This window comes from Struthio camelus, chromosome 18 (genome assembly GCF_040807025.1).
Source record: "Struthio camelus isolate bStrCam1 chromosome 18, bStrCam1.hap1, whole genome shotgun sequence".
Taxonomy (NCBI): domain Eukaryota; kingdom Metazoa; phylum Chordata; class Aves; order Struthioniformes; family Struthionidae; genus Struthio; species Struthio camelus.
The window spans coordinates 5,080,435-5,099,073 of NC_090959.1; the positions used below are offsets into that span (position 1 = coordinate 5,080,435).

Below are 18,639 nucleotides of genomic sequence, written 5' to 3' on the forward strand. Positions count from 1 at the left end.
CATTAGGGAGCCTTGGGAGAGTCTACAATTGTCATCTTTTTTTCCCCTCTTTTACAGTACAAATGATGACTCAAAGAGAAGCATTCAGTTCTAATCTGTGTGCGTTCTTGTAATAAGCTTTACAATTAGAGCACAGAGTCTTCCATCTAATTCACTTAATTTACGCTGGGAAATGAGATACTGTTCAACTAATCCGATGCTATTTTCTTCTTTATTAAAGAATGAAAGCATCCTCTGAGGCTCTGGTGGGATTCAGGCTAAAGCTTCTGAGAGACAAATAGTATGAAAGGCTAATGAAATAGAATAGCACAGTAATTCCCGCCTGATATCTGGTGCCCCTCTCCTTTAACCTATAACACAATTACAAGAAGAGCTGGTAGGAGGTAATTGGCCTGTACCAACTCTTTCTGGTCTCAGGGTGGGTTTGTAAATTTTTGTTTAATGAGATAACATGAATATAGGTGAACTTTCTTCTTCCACGGTTTGCTCCACGTGTCGTGCACGGAGGGCTTTCAGGAATGAGTTACGAGGTTTTTCCTGTAAAAATTATTGGTTTTTTTCTCTTAAACCCACACTGCCGGTTGTTTAATTTAGAACGTACTCCTCAGTGGGTTTGAAATATGTGTTTCCACCACTTCTTAACGGGAAAATACATATAGAAGATGTATTCTTCATCTACATCAGGCTGCAGCAAGTTCTCCCTTAGTACCTGTGTAGGTATTTGATGTGCAACTGCACCATTGTGAGGTGTAAAGGGGGTGTTCTGTAGTCTTTGAATTTGGGGGTCTTTGGGAACGCTAGAAAACTAACATCTTGTCAAATAACGGGTCTCTTGCTCTGTTGGCTTTCTTTGACGTTGATCACCATCCCCCGAGATCTGCTTTGCTCTTGTTTTTTGTTGTTCTCGTGCTGGTTCTCTAACCACTTTGCTCCATTCTTCCTTATCTTTTTCTTACCATTTTTATTTTGTCCCCTGCTGCTTGTACATAGGACGCTGGCCTTTCTTTACCTTTTCTCTTATTCTCTAGGTGATTTCCCGTGTTTGTGTCATTTCTGCTATCTCCTCTGTCTTTTCCTGCTCAGACCACTTGTCTGTCAAGGTCTTGCTGTGAACTTGAGATCCTGTCAACACAATCACTTGAACTTCCCATTTTCCCACTGTAAATGTAAGCAATCCACAAGCCATTCACAGATTAAACTAGGCATTGGCAGTCATGGGGCTTTTTTTCTTTTGCTAAAGATTATGGCTCAGCCTTGCCACGTTCATATTGCTGAAACATTTATTTAGATCCTTAATCCCCTGTTCTGACTTGAGAGCTGTTTGCATTGAGCATTTGCCTGTGATCAGGCATAGGGTGCTATGCCTGATCATAGGATGACTCAGGTTGGAAGGGAGCTCAGGAGGTCAGTCATCCCGCCTTCTGCTCAAAACAATGTCAAGGTTGGGTTGCACCACTCCTGAAAAGATCCTTTTCCTGGCCAGTCATTCAGCTTCTTGGGAAGTGCTCCTTCTCCTTTGAAACATCACAGTTTCTTCTGTTCCACACAACTGCAGGCATTTGCCAGCTCAGCCTGTGTTATATAGACCTACATCTTAATGCTGCTCCCTTCCAGTGATACTAGTGCTTATGACTGAATCATTTAAAACTACAATTTTCTTTTGGATAGACATTCCTACTTCTTAAGGCACTAGTTTAAAGATAATATGCATAGGCAACTTTTTGTTTTAAGTTAGGCGAGGGCTGATTAAATCATGAAACATGGCAAGTCCCTTGTAGACAGAAGCATCAACTGTGAAAAGTGAGAAGAAAAAAGCAAATGATCTGCTGTGGCATACAAGTATTCTGTATCATAGTTATTAGTGTTACTTATCTTGTATTAGTAAATTCTGTGTTGAGAAGGAGGATTGGATGGAGAGTACTGACACTAACTTTATTAATCCATAGAACAACATAGTACAAACCTCCCTTATTGTTCCCATGTCGCAGATCTTTAGCCTAATACCGACCTATCAAGGGATGAAAGGGTAAACTGCTGTTTTGTCTTGTAGTCTTTCGTCGTTAAGCACATAAACATCCTCTGTCCAATTATTCATGAGGATTCATGTGGTATGGATCCCAAAAGGGGCAGGAGGAGCCCTGCATATCCACAGGCAGGCCTCACACATAGTAGGGGAGTGCTAATGGAGGAGGAGAAGCTAGACTTTGCTCTGTAAGGGTGATGTTAGCCTGGTGGGACTGGCCAGTTCCACAGAGGATGCAAAACGAGCTTCTTGAAATAATAGCTTTTGCACCTGTAAAATGCATAAACCTGTAAAACCATTGCATGTTGTTCTCCAGACTGTAGAAAGCCCAGGTCTTCCCCTTTGCTCACTTTCCTAGATTTTGGCTTTCATTAAATCTTCAAAACAGTTGGTTTCAGAATTGGTTCTGGGCACTTTCCCTTGGGAGCAGTGAGATTATTTCCTGTGTGTTCCCTGGCTAGTGGAATTCACCCATCCAGGTGAGTTAATGATGCACTTCATTAACACAACTGGCCCTCTCTTCCAGCACAGTTGACATGTACCACTTCTCTCAGTCTATTACTTTACTCTGAGACAGGTTTGAATGTCTCTGAGATAAAAAAAAAAAAAAACCAAAAAAAACCAAAACCACCTCTCGGTACAGCCATGAAGTACTCTCATGCTAACTATTGCAAAATCCTTGTGCCATTTCTTTGTGCAATAAATGGAACACAGAAGTTCAGACAATCACCAAAAAACAAAATTCAACTGCTGTATCTGTAACAGATAGCATAGAATGTGCTAATACCTAAAACCAATATAAATACGATGATTAAAAGCTCAGGCTGCTTACTGCTGAGGTATAAAGCTAGGGAAGGGTAACTTACATGAATACTATTCAGACAGTGGTGTGAATCTCTAACATCCAGGAATAATTATAAAAAAGGTATACATCTTCTGAAAAGGTATACATCTTCTGAAAAGATGGCAAATTCTGCTTAAAGGATGGAGATGCAAAAAATCAGAACATAGGCACTTTAGCATGATTCCATTTTTTCTTGAGAAAGCTGCTTCTGCCTTCTTAAACACAAATTTAAGTAGCTATGTTCTCAGCAGCTCTGAAATTGTAACAGTCTATGGCTATTGTGAAGGAAACTCTACAAATGCACCTTTCTCTCTATTGTTTGTAAAAACCCTCTGAGAAGCTTGAAATTTCATCTCCTTGCCTTCCAGTCCCATTCTTATCCGTTTGGTAAGCAAAATTTCCACAGCCACACAGTTAGGATGCTGTGAGAAAAGCTTACAATTTCCATTAGCAAGGGAATAATCACTATCAGGTTTGAAAACACATATCCTACTTGTGAGGCAAATGCCGTTTATAGCAGTCCTTCCCGCAACCCCCAAAGAATAAATATTATCTGTGTTCCGATCTTATTTTTGGAGCCTGTGCTGCATAGTGTATGCGTGCGAGGAAACAAACTAGGACTGTCTATGTATGTGTTGCAACTGTCTTCCTGCTGTTTTGGACTTTTAGCTAAGTATGGTGTATGCACAGCAAATATTTTGGAAGGACTTCAGGCTCATCTTGATGCTTGTGAAAGTCATATTAAAAATTAGACTTGTTGACATGATTACAAAGTGCTTAATAACAAAATAAGGGTAAACTTAGCACTGCAGGAAAAGAATCATTGAACTTTGTCATCTGCTAGTGTTTTGTAGCATCTGTGGTTCTTGTTATCTAACACCGTCCATAGACAAATACAAAGGCAAGTGAGAGTTTACGATCTCTTTGGCTGTACATTTTACCAGCTGGACTTATTATCAGCAAATTTTTGAAAGCTTCAAAGTTTTATTCACAGAAAATCCATCACTTAAGGGTTTTATCCAGTTGTTTCAAGATTAAATTTTCTTTAATGTCTTTTTCTTATGGATTATTTCACAGAAGACAGTGAAACCAGTTGCTGGGGATTTTTCTTTCATGTTTCAATCTTCACAGTCACATCTGAAGGATAAGAAGTTATACGAAATTGGAACCAAAAACATTTCAGATATCTGAATTTCTAACCTCAGTTACTCTAGTTATTTATTTTTTTGAAGTGTCAAGTGCGTTCTTTATGCAGCAGGTAGTTGACCTGTGGAATTCCTTCCCACGTGATGACACAGACGTTAAAAGGTTACTTTAGGAAGTGCAGGAATCCTTAAGCTGGAAATAATTAGCATGTTCCGTAGAAATGTTCTGTAACTGCCCTGTTCTTGCACTCTTCCCTAGATGTAGACTTATGGTTGCTACTTGAGAGATGATAGTGGGCTTGATGGACCTTTGCTCTCACCAGGTTCAGCTGCTGTTATTTTCTTACATACTCTATTTCTATGAGACAATTCATCCTATCTTAATAAAAAAGTGCAAGATGAAAAAATACACTATATCCAATAGATACACTAACTGACTGTAAAAGACTCGACTAGTTTCCCTTTGATTTTTTTCTTGGAAGGGTAGTCTGTTCTTTCCCTCTTTAGAAAGCAGTAAAAATTGATATCAGTTCTTTAATCTTGAATCGCAGAATGGTTGAGGTTGGAAGGGACATTTAGAAATCATCTCGTCCAGCCCCCTGCTCAAACAGGGTCACCTAGAGCACGTTCCCCGAGATGATGTCCAGACTGCTTTTGAACATCGCCAAGAATGGAGACTTTACAACCTCTCTGGGCAACCTGTTCTGAATCTTGAAGAATTGCTGGAAGTTGCCTGTAAAAGCAGTTCTTTCTTCTGCCCTGCTATGCTTTTGTAAAATTTCAAAACAAATAAACAAAAAAACCCACATATAGCAATTTAACAGATAAAATTTTTCACCATATTATGCAAGTCAGGGACATGGGTAGAAAAGACTGTGTATCCAAGACTCCTGTCTTGGATATTCACTGACTCTGAAGCAGTTTCTTTGATAGTTCATTTCTGACCTCCCAGACTGTCCTGGAATATTTCTAGAGGTGCTTGGGAATGACCTTGTTCTTCTTCTGACAAGCTGTGTTGGTGGGACTCCAGTCTCCTTTCACAAAGGATTGATATAGCAGCCTCTCAGCTGTGCTCCTTTCCAGCTTCATAATCAGGAATTTTTCTTAGTTTGGAGTTCATGCGTTTAAATCTCTCATAGTAATATTTTTAAGAAGGCATTTGGGAAGAGTTTGTTCAGGAATTTGTACTAGGTGAAATATTTGCCTCCCTTGTCTTTTTAAGGTCATATTGACTAGAACCTGAAGTATATATTTCTTCATATCTCATATTTAGAAGTAAAACTAAATGCAAACATGAGAGGAGTTAGATTTTTTTAACACTAGAAAGTGTAGGATATGTCTGCTCCGCATACAGGGATAAGGTAGAAGTATTTGAGATAGCACTAAATAAGACAGCTCTAGTACTACTAGTAGTCTGGCGTGAAGTTTCAGTTTATCTACTTCATGTTGCATAGTTCAGCCATACCCTTTAGTCTCAGTTAGTGTTTGCACTGACGTTGCAGCATCTGCTGCAATAACACAAAACACACATATGAGAAAATTAAATAAACCCTCCAATTTGTGCCTAAAAAAGGGAGGGATGTAATTTCCATAATTTTATAAAACGGATCACTGTATCACACTGAGATGGAAAAATGAAAAGCAAGGACTGAAATTACCATTAGTATCATTGTATCAAAACTTGAAACTTTAGCCAAGATCAGGATCTTGCTGTGAGAGTCATTGTGCTTATCCGTACTAGGTCAATGCAAGAATATTTCCATTCCACAGATAAGACTATGTTTTGTTTTCCAAATTTGTGGCTGACTTGGAACTTCAAGATCAGCTATGAATCATAGGTTGTCTACCCAAAAACTAATCATAAGTAGAAAGAAATCATCACTAAGGCATTAATGTAAGTATTGCGTGAATCTGAATGGTTGCTGGGTGTTTTATTCAAGCATTTGATACTCTTCTCTCCTTGCTCTCCTTCTATATTAGTTCCTTAGCCCTTTTCATTTTCCAGTGAAACTGATCGTTTTGGTGGATACTTAGAAGTTCACCATCTAGAAAGGTGGTACAGTTTCGAGCTACTTATATATATGAACAATATTCATCTTGAAAATATATAAACTTTTCAGACTAACACAAATTCAAGAATAGAGACAAAATTAATGCAAGTGTCATTAACTGAAACATTTAAATACCTCTTTATTTATTCCAGTGGATGTTACTTCTAAGAGGAGCATCTCCTTACAGAACCTAAGCAAAGGGTCTCTGTGTTTAATTCTTGATAGTGAAATTTAAACCTTTAACTTTCTACTTAAATTAGGACTGAACATGTTTCTTGCAACTGTATTTTCAAGCGTTTTTCACCATGCCTGCTTCTTCATTATATCCTGTTGCCCAAAGGGAAATCAGCCTTACTTCTACAACTTCAGCTTCTGAGTAATCACGATCTGTTAAGTATTCAGCAGTCTTGTCTTGCTCTTTCAGATAGGAGTTTTAAATGTGAGCAGGTGAGTTGGATAAAAGTTGACAAAAAGAATTCATAAAAAACAGTACTCGGGAAAATAATCTTAACGTACCCCGGATGCATTTCCAGGATGAAACTCTTTGCTGAATGAGGAATATTTGTCACACAGCTGGGAGGGAAACTTCCTGCATGCCATTCACTTGGATGGTGGTCAATCTAATACATTTCCTAGTTGCTTAGACATCTAAGATCTACTAATACCTTTCACAGAATTTCTCAATACCTCCTACAGAGATGATTGCTCTTGCTTTCTCTGTTGTAGCCAAAATCTGTGTGACATTTTGAATTTTCTCAGGAGCTCTCTGATTCCATGCAGGAGTTCCAAACAGCTGTGAGGCCACCACCGAGGACCGACAGACCAGCTGCCCCCTGTCATGCTTCTAATGGGCTCGTTGATTTTTCTCCAGCATACCATTTTCTTGCTAATAGTGCATCATCTTTATAGGGAAAAAAAGCGATATAGGGAACATGACACAAATGAATAATTCATCTTCCATAATGTCTCTTCCTTCTTGATAGTTTCCAACTATCAGAGTTTAGCAGACTTCTATTGTCTTTCTGTTTTTTGGCCATTTCCTTGCTGGTATTTTACCACAGAATTACAAATCTCTGGAAAACTAAATGTATAAAATAACCTCTGTTCTCACATCCATTTCACTCATGCTGTGTCCAGGGTTTGGTCCCTGAGCACTCTGTCCCTCTTTTTGGAGCCCAGTCTTCTTCCACGCTGTGACAGTTGTCCCGTTGCTTAGAAAATCACACGCAGAAGTACTCCAGTAAGAGAGCAGAAGCATTCGGAAGCAGTTTTCCAAGAGTAAAAAATGTATCTTCCACAGCAATCAAAGTATTTCGTCTTTCCTTGTCCTTCATGATGGTTTTGTGTTCTCATGTTCTTTGCACTACTGAACTGTTAGTGTCCAGTTAAAGCTCTAACACTGTTCTGCCTTCACAGCTGTATTTCCTCTGCAAGTGGGAGATGACCATACCTTGAATTCTCTTCCTGACTGCCTAGCTGGACTTGCTTTGCACAAATAATAAAACCTACTTATGTTCAATAACCCTTTTTTGATCTTATACTGTATAGGTCCTTCTAGTCTACTAGTTTCTCTTCTGTGACTGGAGGAAGAGGGGGAGTCGCTGAAAGGCAGCAATCAGCTAGATAAAACTTGCAATATAAAATACTCTCTGGGTTAAATGGGGCTTAAAATATGGGTGATTGCAATTACATATGTACAACCCCAAGCTGTCACCGTGTTTATTTAATCAAGATCACTTAGAGATTTTAATCAAAATAGCGAGCTCATAACATCAGGCTGGTCATCTGTAACTGACAAGTCTGTTTAGTTACAGAGGCCAAAAAATGGTCCCTATATACGTGCTGATTTTGCTAAATAATGAGTAGCTGTTTAAATCACTTGCAACAATTTGGCACAGAGTGATATTAAAGACTTGCTCCTTCTCCAGTTTTTGCTAATAAAAAGGAGCCCACTATTTGCAGGATTGAGGAGGCACTTATTTTCTCTTATTATACTTAGAAGGACAGAAATACACAGGAAAGAAAAATAAAGGGGAAACTACTATCACTTTTGATAAAAATTGACTTAAATATGGCCTAAAATAAAGAAGTCAACAATGTCGGTTGTTCTCTTAATCTAAATCCGTTTGGCATTTTTAGCCTCTAAACTTGCTGAAAAGTTACTCAGAAGACAAGACTACTGTGTATATTTGGTGAGACAAACTGCTTTATTAATTTAGCTCAGTCCCATAAATCTCTTCTAACTTGCAACCAAATCCCAAAGTAATCTGGATCACATTGCTATCGAAGTATCTAAAACCCAAGAGCATGAGGCTTAGTATTTCATTTGTCTCATATGTTCAGCTATGATGTGACTTATAAGATGTCATTTTCTGCACTAGGAATAAAAATCACTTAAGTCTGTCTTCTAATTGTCTTGCAAGTAATAAATTGTTTGTGATGTATAATGATCAGGTTTTAATGAAAGTGTATCTACCTGCGTTTCTTGAAAACAGCTTTCTTAGAAAAATAGGCGTAGTAAGTCAAAACATAATGAGCCTGACATTTCGTATCAGGAAAAAAAAAATTGCCTAGAGCTAAGGGAGCAGTGCAAAATAAAAGTAGAAACAAAATTTCCTGCAAAACTATAGGTCATGACATGGGTTTTGCTCATGTCAGATATCTGGCTTTCTTTGCATGGTCAACAGTATGCAACTACTGTAACCAAACTCTGTGAGATAGCATGGCTCAGAGTGCAATCAGTTAGCCAGAGAAAATAGTACTAACTAATGGTTCAGTTGATCATTTTGTCTAATAATGGTTTCCTCATGTCATTTCCCTTTGTGGAGCAAATATTAACCTGCAAGATGACTACTGGGTGGAAAGTCCCTGTTCCTCCCATCCCGTGGTGCTCAGGCTCATTTTCTTCACGTTTCTGTGTGTCCTGGTTTCTTCCAGCTTTCTGGGTTCTTTGAGGAATCACCTAGGGGTGTGGGATAATTCCAGTATAACTCTAAAATTTATATCATGTTGTAACATTTACAATGTTTATAGGATTCTTCTTCTGCAAGATATATGTCCTTTCTTGTCTTAATATCGCAAGAGAGTAGAATTTGTGTGCTCTCTGGGCAGAGGGTGAACCAAATTAAAGTGTGACACAGGGAAAGCTAGATGAGATTAAAGAAATTGCTCATAATCTTGCATGGTTCAGTTCAGGTTTTCAAAACCGCAAAGCATACTACAGTAATGTGGCTTCCAATATGCAAATATTAGTTATACACTGACTTGAAAAACAAAGCAAAGAGACAAAAAGAACCCAGAAAACCCAAAATCAGGCAGGCCGCCAGACCCCTGTAGACTTTTTGTAGATATCCTCCAAGGGTGTGGCCGAGACGTCTTTTATTGACTTACTTTTCTTTTTATCACAGAAGTAATATTCAGTGATCTGGCTCCTGCCTCCTGATCATGTGTCTCTGACTTCTTCCAGGCAGTTTACAAGTCTCACGCAGACTTTGCTGCTGTTACCTTTGCTTGTGAAGTGAAGCAAACTTGCAGTTGAACCTGCCTTGATATGTTGATTCAGCCATGTCTTCAAGTTTTTCCTTAGTTGTGAGCTACCAAGAGTCCAAGTTAGAATTGGTTTGAGCAGCCTCCTGTCTCTGATAGCACTGGTCATGTGAAGATCCCTAGTGTTCAGATTTACCAGTATCTTTTCAGACACATAGCCAGTGGTTTGATTTAAAAATATATCCTGTCTTTAACCTGTATTTTGCTTGGTAAAAATTGCAAAATGAGCAAGTGATTTCAGTTTCCCATGCTCTGCTAATTGTGTCGTGTTAAGTATCACACTTCTTTTGGCTGGAGCGCACCACCATGATTGATGACCATGATGCTCTTCCCCATTGGGTCACATGGCCAGGGAATGGCTGTTGTGCTGCAGCCTTTCTGTACCTGGAACGTGCTAAGTGCACTCGATCCTTATTTGCAAATTCTTTCTTCTCTTACCCCCCAACATTATATTGACTGTTGTTCCTATTCTTAGGAAAGGAAATAAGCGTTAACGTTCTGACCTTTTAAATGTGACTGCTGTGTCTTATTTTAGATAGAGGTTGCTCTGTGGGTACTGTATTTTGCAGTATGTGTTTCTGAATTGGTATACTGCTTTTTCTCCCTCTACCCGCAGTGTGAGGGCGTTGAATTTTTAGCACAAATATAAGAAGCCAAATTCTTTTCAGTAATGGATTAAGCTGTTATGCAAGGTTTGGTAAATAACAGTGGAAACTGTGTCTCTGTAACAGAAGATTTTGGTACAGCCTTGTTACTGGTACATAACAGAAATGTGATCCTTTTGACAAAATTGGCTCAGGCCTCTCATGATTTCTTTTTGTCTACAGAACCCCCAACACCTATTGCCCCTCCTGAGCTGCTGGCTGTTGGAGCCACCTACCTGTGGATCAAACCCAATGCCAACTCCATCATCGGAGATGGGCCCATCATCCTGAAGGAGGTGGAATATCGGACAACCACTGGGAATTGGGCAGAAACGCACATTGTAGACTCCCCTAATTACAAACTGTGGCATTTGGATCCTGATGTGGAGTATGAGATCCGAGTTTTGCTCACTCGCCCCGGAGAAGGAGGCACAGGGCCCCCCGGACCTCCGCTCACAACAAGAACAAAATGTGCAGGTAGGATTTCTCCTGCTTACTTAATCCATTACTTAATCCATTAAGCAACAGTACTCTACCCCTCCTTATTGTACATGTGTTTCTATAGAGATCTGAATTTGCAGTAATAATTGTAAATTGTCCTAGGGTGTTTTACTTGTCTACCCGCCCCCCTGGCAACTGTTTGAGGCTGTTGTTTTTATGTACGTAGTATATTTGCTCATCAGACTTTTGTCTACAGTATATTACTGCTTTCTGTTGAAATGGGCAAGCCAGTGGAAATTTCTCTGCTAATTCTCCGGTAGGCAAATTGATCCTAAGTCTATCTACTGTCAAATTTTTGCCCTAGAAGAGCATAACAGGATATATATTGTTCTTAGGTAATCATTAAGCATTCTCTATTTAAAAAAAGGACAGTGCTGTTAAGTGTGGTGAAGTAGTAAGCGGGAAATCATTAAGATACAATTTTGTATCCATTTGGTTCTGATTCTTCTCATTTCTGACACTGCAATATCTCCCCTTTGTCTTTTATATTGGAACAGATCAATTCTGATCAAGGGACAGGACAAGTCTATCTTTCTAAACCACGTTTACTTTCCTTTACTAAAGGATCGTGTTCTGTCATTTTTCACATATATTGTCTATTCATGCTGTTTTCATACAATAATCTTTAGACGTTAAGGCAAATCAAGCTCTTTGCATTGCAAGAGAATGAACTAAGCAGTTTACTGCCTAGTATTTTCTTCCACTGAACAACCGTCTTCTCAAGGTTTGCACTTTTGTAATTTTTGCAAGATCCTTTGTGGTTTGAACAAAGGACAGAGACTGAAAGATTGCTCTCTCCCTTCTACAGCCTTCATTTCTTCCCCACAAATAAGGGGTTTACAGAGAGTAGATTTAAGTAGCGGGGAACTTATACAAAAGCATTCTCATTCCGAGCACTCTTCCTGAACAAACAGCAAGTCTGAAGTGTGAAAGTGGCTTAGAATGCACCAAAAACAGCCCAACGCCTTCCCAGGATGGGATTTAGTGCTACATTAGTGTTCTTCACATGCTGGCATAGCATGGGAACCCCACCAGCACCGTCTTCCCCTGCCAAGAGGGGAAGCCTATCAAGTAAAGAGTGCTCTGAGCAGTGGAAGAAATGTCGTTATTGCCTTACCTTTTTGGTGCAGGTTATAAAGCAGTGAATATCCGGTGTCTTTTTAAGAAGAATTGGTTAAAAAAAGAAATTACTCACGAGGATCTGGCATATAAGTGTTTACTGTGTTCAGCTCTTTCCTATTGGTACAGACAGATGTTTGGAGGCTTTCCTGCAGACAGCCTGAGAGCATGCAATGACAGTTCTGTCCTGACCTATTTGGGAAATTGGCCCATGCTCCTCCACTCATCTTTTGGCTGTCTCCCTGTCCACTGAGCACTAGAATTTTGGTCTCTAACCTTCAGTAGAAATAACTGCATGAGAGACTCGGGACTAAGGGCACCACATCAAGAAAGAAGAGATTTGAGTTTGGGCCCAGTACTACTCTTGCAAAACAGTATTCCTTTTTGCTCGAAAATGAATGCTCACAACCTCACGAGGTCGTGAAATTGCATCAAAAGATGCACGGTTTTGCAGACTCTTGATAGAACAGCAGGGTTGCACATTTTATATTGATTTTAGAAGGGCAGAATATAATATCCTACATCCTGTCAATTGCCTGTAGTTACAGCTGCAGTCATTGCCTTGGAAAGTAGCAGCTTCTTTACGTTGTAATGGAAATTCATTTGTGTTTGGATATGGCTTGGCCTGTCACTATATATTTGCATGTGCCAAGTTGATAGGCTGAGATATGGTCCGTTGTTCATGCATCGTGCATTTGCAAGCACGCTTTTGGCAGCAGCCAAACTTGTCCATCTTACCTGTAAAGGTCTATAAAGCCTGCTCTATAGTCTTTAGTTGAATTCAGAGGTAAAAGAGAGGATGTTGGCTCTGTGCTTAATAATGTCTTGTAGTGCATCCCAAATTGCTGAGTTGTCTTGCTCAGACTGGGTATTGACTGACACAATGAAGGATCATGTAGATAATCTGGCCAATTTGGCCAAGCAGTGCCATTCACTGCTCTCCATCCTAATTTACTAATGAAAATTTAACTGGGGGAGGTCATTCTATTAACGTTAATTGTCATTCAGAGCTTGTCGAGATTGATGGCGACAGCATTTGTGCTTTGTTTAGGGCATTGGGTGGAAGAAACTGTAGTGATCTTGATCTAAATGCGGTCTCAAAGGAAGGAAGAGGCTTACCCAATCTCTAAAGGTGTACGACTTCGTCAAGACGCCACACAAAATGATAGACAAGAAAATGTAAATCGTTATTCCAATTTTCATGTGTGGTGGTAGAACTCTTTCAAAACATTCTATTTCTAGGATAATTACATGCACCTTTCACAGTAAAGATTTTCAGAAATGTGGTGAGTTAACACAGCAACAGTACTTCCTTCATTTTCCTTAGAGTAATTAATAAATCATGTCAATTTAAATTAATTTTTTTTAAAATAGTTTCTGGTGAGGGATGCTGCTTTTTTTGAAGTGCATTTTTTGGTTCTTTTTCTTGTTTTTTTTAGTAAAGAGGGAAATCTCAAACTCCTACACGTTTGTGTGCAGTCAGTAGATGCTGAAGTAGTCTCATTTTGCAGTGCTGATAAGACTCAGAGCCCACTAATACAGATGGCAAAACTGAATGCTGAAGTGGTGATGAAGAGCATCGCCTATACTGGAAAAGAAGTATTTGCTTAGTTGTTTCATTTACAAGAAATTGGTGCAACCATAAACAGAAGGTGTCTGCCACTTTCTGACAATGAGAAGTCGATGTCTCATTTACTAAATAATCTCCTCTGTGCGTTTTCTCCTAGACATTATATCCTTTTGTGGCCTGGAGTCTGAATAACTCATGGGCTTAGACTTCAATTTAGGCAGATCTCATTAATAGAGTTCTTATTTTCAGCTCTGAATTAGGACAGGATTTGAGAGGGATCGTGCTTCTCTTCTGCATCACTTCAAACTATAGGACCTCATTTATGGAGTTGTGGTTGTCTGCTGAGTTTCTTTACTGCAGGCCTTGCATGAATGCACCGACGTGAACAGAGTAGCTCAGTGTGAGTTTGGAAAGACATTACATCAGGATGCAACTGTTGCCGAGATCATTCATGATGTTCAGATTTTTTTGAGCGGAGTGAAGGCAAGGGGTTTTCATGGACTTTAAAGTTTTTGGTTAAATAAAGCCCATAAAAACTAATTTTGAAATGTCTTGCTCTAAATGGCCATAAAGAAATTTTATTAAGCTGGATGATACCTTTAATCTAAATTTTTATAAACACTATGTACCTGTGCATCGCTAACCCACTGGGAACGCTTTGCACTTTTTACAGGGCAGCATTAAAGTCTTCACTTATATTTCATCTTTAGAAATGATACTGAATATTAAGCCCCAGCTTGCCTCCTTGTTAAGAAAAGCGACCTGACAGAAAACATGGCAAAACCTGCCTTTGCAAAGGAGTGATAGCTCTGTGTGTGTGTGTGTGTGTGTGTTTTTTTCCCTCCTTTCTTCATAAAAGTGATAGAAGGTGACTTGGGGCAGGAAAAGATGAAATGACCTCAAGGACTGAAGTAGTAACCTGTCAGTCGGGGTGAAGAGTTGCTCAACAGGGAATGGGGAGAAGAGAGAACGACTGTCTGAGGTTAAGACCACAGACAGGTTTGAGGGCGGTTAAGGGAAGATATAAAATACTAGGTTTTGCCCCCAAAATAATAGGCTGAGGGAGATGACAGGATCAGAGTAATGTGTTTGAACAAGGTTCCTAACAGCGTTTTGTCCAGCATCGTCTTCTGGGTGTGGGGTTTTCAGCTGGCCTCAGTCGTTAAACAGCCCTTTAATATCCTTGTTTTGTGAGCTTCATTCAAAAGATTATTCTTTGGGAAGCTGTTATTTGGGAAGGCTGGGCTTTGCTCTTCTTCTCTGTGCGTCTTTCCTCTTCCCCTGCATGTGTGGTGTACCCCCGCCGCCCCTTCCTTCAGTTGCTGCAGAATGGGAGAATAGGAGAAGAGTCTCTTTGTTCCACTGGCGGATGGAAAGAGAAGAGATGACCTTGCAAATGAGGCCATTACTGTGGAAAAATTGCCTCATTTGAAAAGTGTTTACGTTCCAGCGGAAGAACCTGCATGAAAAGCAGGGCCAAAGAGTAACATTTAAATGAATAATAATAACGGGGCAGAGATAAAATTTTATTTAAAAATCATATTTAGACCTGGTTAAAATAATAGCTGAAAAAGCTATCATGAGCAATAGTCTCTTAGCCTCTTCAGGCTCTGGCAGCAGGAGAGAGAAAGGGTTTAGCGACCCAGAGGCTTAGATGGAGGAAACTGGTCTGTTACAATGATCCAGTTTATGGAAGGTAGAAGTTTTGTCCTGATACACAAAATTTCACATCGATCATTTTCCGGCTGCCTTTGGAGCTGTGCGGCTAGAGAGGGGGTTGTTGAGCAGGAGGATGTGATCAAGCTCCTGGAGAAAGATCAATACTCAATTTTTGTTCTTAGTCTAGGGAAATAAAAGTTAGTCTTGAACAATGTGATTGAAATACTTCCCTTAAAAATAGTCTGGATAAAGCACCTGAGATAAATGCAAAGAATCTGTGCTTTCAGAGTTTGATTAGACCTTGTGAAATAGTTGGAAAGGCTTTTCCTTTTAGGTAATAGTTAAAAGGTACTCTCTTGCCACAAAACCTTGCTGAATTTATAAATAATAAGCAACTTTTGCCAATTTAGGGAGGTTTGAGACTAAACCTTTGCTGATTGGGGGGGTCTGAGACTACATGTTCATACTTTATGGAAACGTGTTTCTGTCTTGGTTGCTCCATTAAAAACGTTAGAAAACCGAGTAGAATGAAACCATGAAGGTGGTGGTTTGCTGTGTAAATGCACAAACTGAACAACCCAAAGGCTGTTTTGCTGTAATCTGAGTTCGTATGAGTTGCTATACAATAGGTTCAAAAATACTTCTCATTGATTTAGTTTTAAGGTGATAGCTCATCTTAAATGGCAAGTGTTCACATGCTGGTGTTGAAAAATAAGATTCAGCGTTGCTATACTGATACCCTCCTTTTTCAGGCTTACAAAAACTCTAGAAACAAACAAACTGGAAAAAAAAAGCTTCCTAAAACCCTTTAAATTTTCATCAAAGCACGCAGAAGTGGCATTTTAAGTGATTTGAGAGAGTCTGTACAGCTGAGCTGTCGGTATATTAGAATCACAGATTTATTTCACCTTGGAAATACTCTAAATCTTCCCCTGAAACATAATTTCATAATTAATATTAATAGGGAAATCCGTGTAACTCTTAAATCCACCATCTTGCATACCTTCAAATGTACACAACGGGGAACATAGGTGCTTATTAGCAGAATACATACTTTGTAATGAAAAACTTACCTGGGTTTCTTGTTTTCTCTTTTTATTATTAACATTTCTCTTTATAAATGTTGTGAGGGGCTTGCTTGCTTTTCTTAGCTAAAATAAAACTAGTCCTTGCAGTGCCTGTTCCGTCTGTGTTAGTTTTTGCCCTTTTTGGTAAACTCCCTGAAACAATGCTTTGCGTAAGGCCGGGAAACGGGGTTCTTCTTCTCTCAATGGCATCAATCCCAAGAGACACGGAGCGCGGCAGGGGAGCTGTTGAGGCTGGTGCGATCCGGTGTCGCGGTCTGATGTGTGGATCCCGCAAAGCCTTTGGGACTCGTAGCCATTTTAGTAACGTCGCCCATTACCTTTACCATTTTGCTGATGATTGAATCTCCGCTTTCATTGCACCTCCATAGCCTTTGGCATGCCAGCTAGAGAGGTAAGACTTCTGAGTTAGAAAAACATGATATTCCTTCTTTTTGATCCTTGATCCTCAATTTGTGCCTAGAAATACAGACTGGCAGCTATGTTGAAAGATAGGGGCTTCATCTGTATCATATCCCTAGGGGCTTAAGACCCTTTACATATAAGATGATAATTTTCCCTCTCTCTTTGATTAGATAGATAGCAAATGTGTCTTGATTTCCCCATCATCTGTGCAACCTCTGCGCTCCTCTATCTTTTGAGGAGTAGAAAGGCACCTACTTTTAGGTAACAGCTTAAAGAAAAGGTGGAGTATTTCTTACATGCATTTTCTGGCTCAGAGCATACAGAATTGGCACGCTTTTCTTGTCTCTCTGTGTCAGCTTTTCACTTCTGTCAGCCCATAATGTACCTTCAGACCTCCCGGGACAATACAGGCACAGCTTCAACTTCAGCTGCAGTGTTCTGTGGGAAGCAACGTATTTGTCTGGGTTCTCTTCAAGTTGTGGAGATGCAGTTGGTTGCCATGTATAGGGCTATGCTGGGAGAAAGCTGTCTCTTTCAGGATCTATCAATAGCAAATTAGATATATTGGCTATAGAAATTTCATCCAAATGGAAAGATACCTTTAAAAGAACAGAGGATAGATTATTTTTAACTGTGAATAAAAGGTAATGGAAAAGGATCAAAGAAAGAAGCAGCTACTTTGTCTGGGATATAATAACGGTAATGACCTATATGAAACAGAAGGAATTTGGGAGCAGAAAGGGAGCTAATTAAATGGGGAAGCTGGAGGCAAGGCTTTTTGATGCACTCTGGGTGACTGACTGAATATAGGACTCGTGAGAGGCGGCAGAATCACTGGACGTGACGAGATGCCGAGGTTGAGTCGAGAGCTCAGTACAGCCAACGTGCAGGCACTAAATCCAGCGGGTTGAAGGCACTAGCGTGCAGAGGAAAGGCTGAGATTTACTACCAAAGTGCACTGGTCTGCCATAAATCTGGTATTTGTTTCCAGCAGTGGCCGATGCCTGACAGTTCCTGAGCCTAGCAAAGCATGCCCCGCATTGCCTCAAATCAGCTGAGTAGCGAAGTGCATATGCCAAGGAAATTTTTTTTAATCCTGACCCCAGCAGGAGATCGGCTTTTGTCCTCAAGCATGAGGGCTGATTACCATTATCTTAGTCTGCATAAATACAGTTATTAATGTAACGGCAGTCATAATAGCGCTTCGGTCTGTTTTGTTTTTTTTTTTTTTTCCAGAGGGATTTTGCTTATGATGGATTTAAATTCTAGGGAAGTATTTATATGTTTGTGTGTGTGTGTGTGTATATATATACATTTTTTATCTGTAAAGGCAGTTTGTTATCCACACACGTTTTTTATTTATATTTATCGGTATGTAGTCCAGCTATTCATTTCCACATCAAACTCTGTGTGGTGGTGGTGTTTAATTTAATGGCTTTCTGTAATCCAGTTTGACTATAGCACTGTTTTCTGAGTGGGCAAACTGGTCAGTAAGAGGAGAGCTTTCATAACGGCCGTAGGCTTTCACGCTGAGAAGATGAATCGTTGCTAATAACGGGACCTTGTGACTTCTTCTGAGAGCAGTGAACCCACCTAGAGCCTACCTTCATGCCAGCTGAATAGACCACTGTCTAGCTGTCCTGTATGATTTTTCTTGGCCTCTGAACTCAGTCTTCAGGTTGCAGTGCAAAGAATCTTGCATAGTGCTAATCCGAAGAGGCCAAAAAAAAAAAAAGAAAAGAAAAGAAAAAAGACAAATTGGTTGCTATAAGGAGGTACTAGTCTGTTCTTCATGCTATATTTACCCACAGTTGATTAGAGTTAGATTTCAGGAATGGGGGGAAACCATGTACATATGTGACAATACTTAAGCTCTGGAGTAGGTTGCCTAGAGAAGATCGGAAGTGCTTGTCATCGGACATTTTTAGGAGACTTTACACCTCTCAGGAATGGTTTAGATATAGCTGATCCATCTTCTGGATAGCAAGGCGGACAAAATGTCCTTCCAACTCTGCCCTCACCACATATGCACTATTTGCTAGAATAT

General features: G+C 39.7%; 1 protein-coding gene across 14 annotated transcripts in view; it reads left to right on the plus strand.

Moving 5' to 3' along the window:
* Nucleotides 1–18,639, plus strand: part of PTPRT (protein tyrosine phosphatase receptor type T) — a 469,240-nt gene that overhangs the window by 227,681 nt on the left and 222,920 nt on the right. For all 14 annotated transcript variants that reach the window (XM_068912406.1, XM_068912401.1, XM_068912399.1 and 11 more), the window contains one exon: nt 10,437–10,730. In XM_068912406.1, coding sequence (XP_068768507.1) covers nt 10,437–10,730 — 294 coding nt within the window. The remainder of the gene's footprint in view (nt 1–10,436; nt 10,731–18,639) is intronic.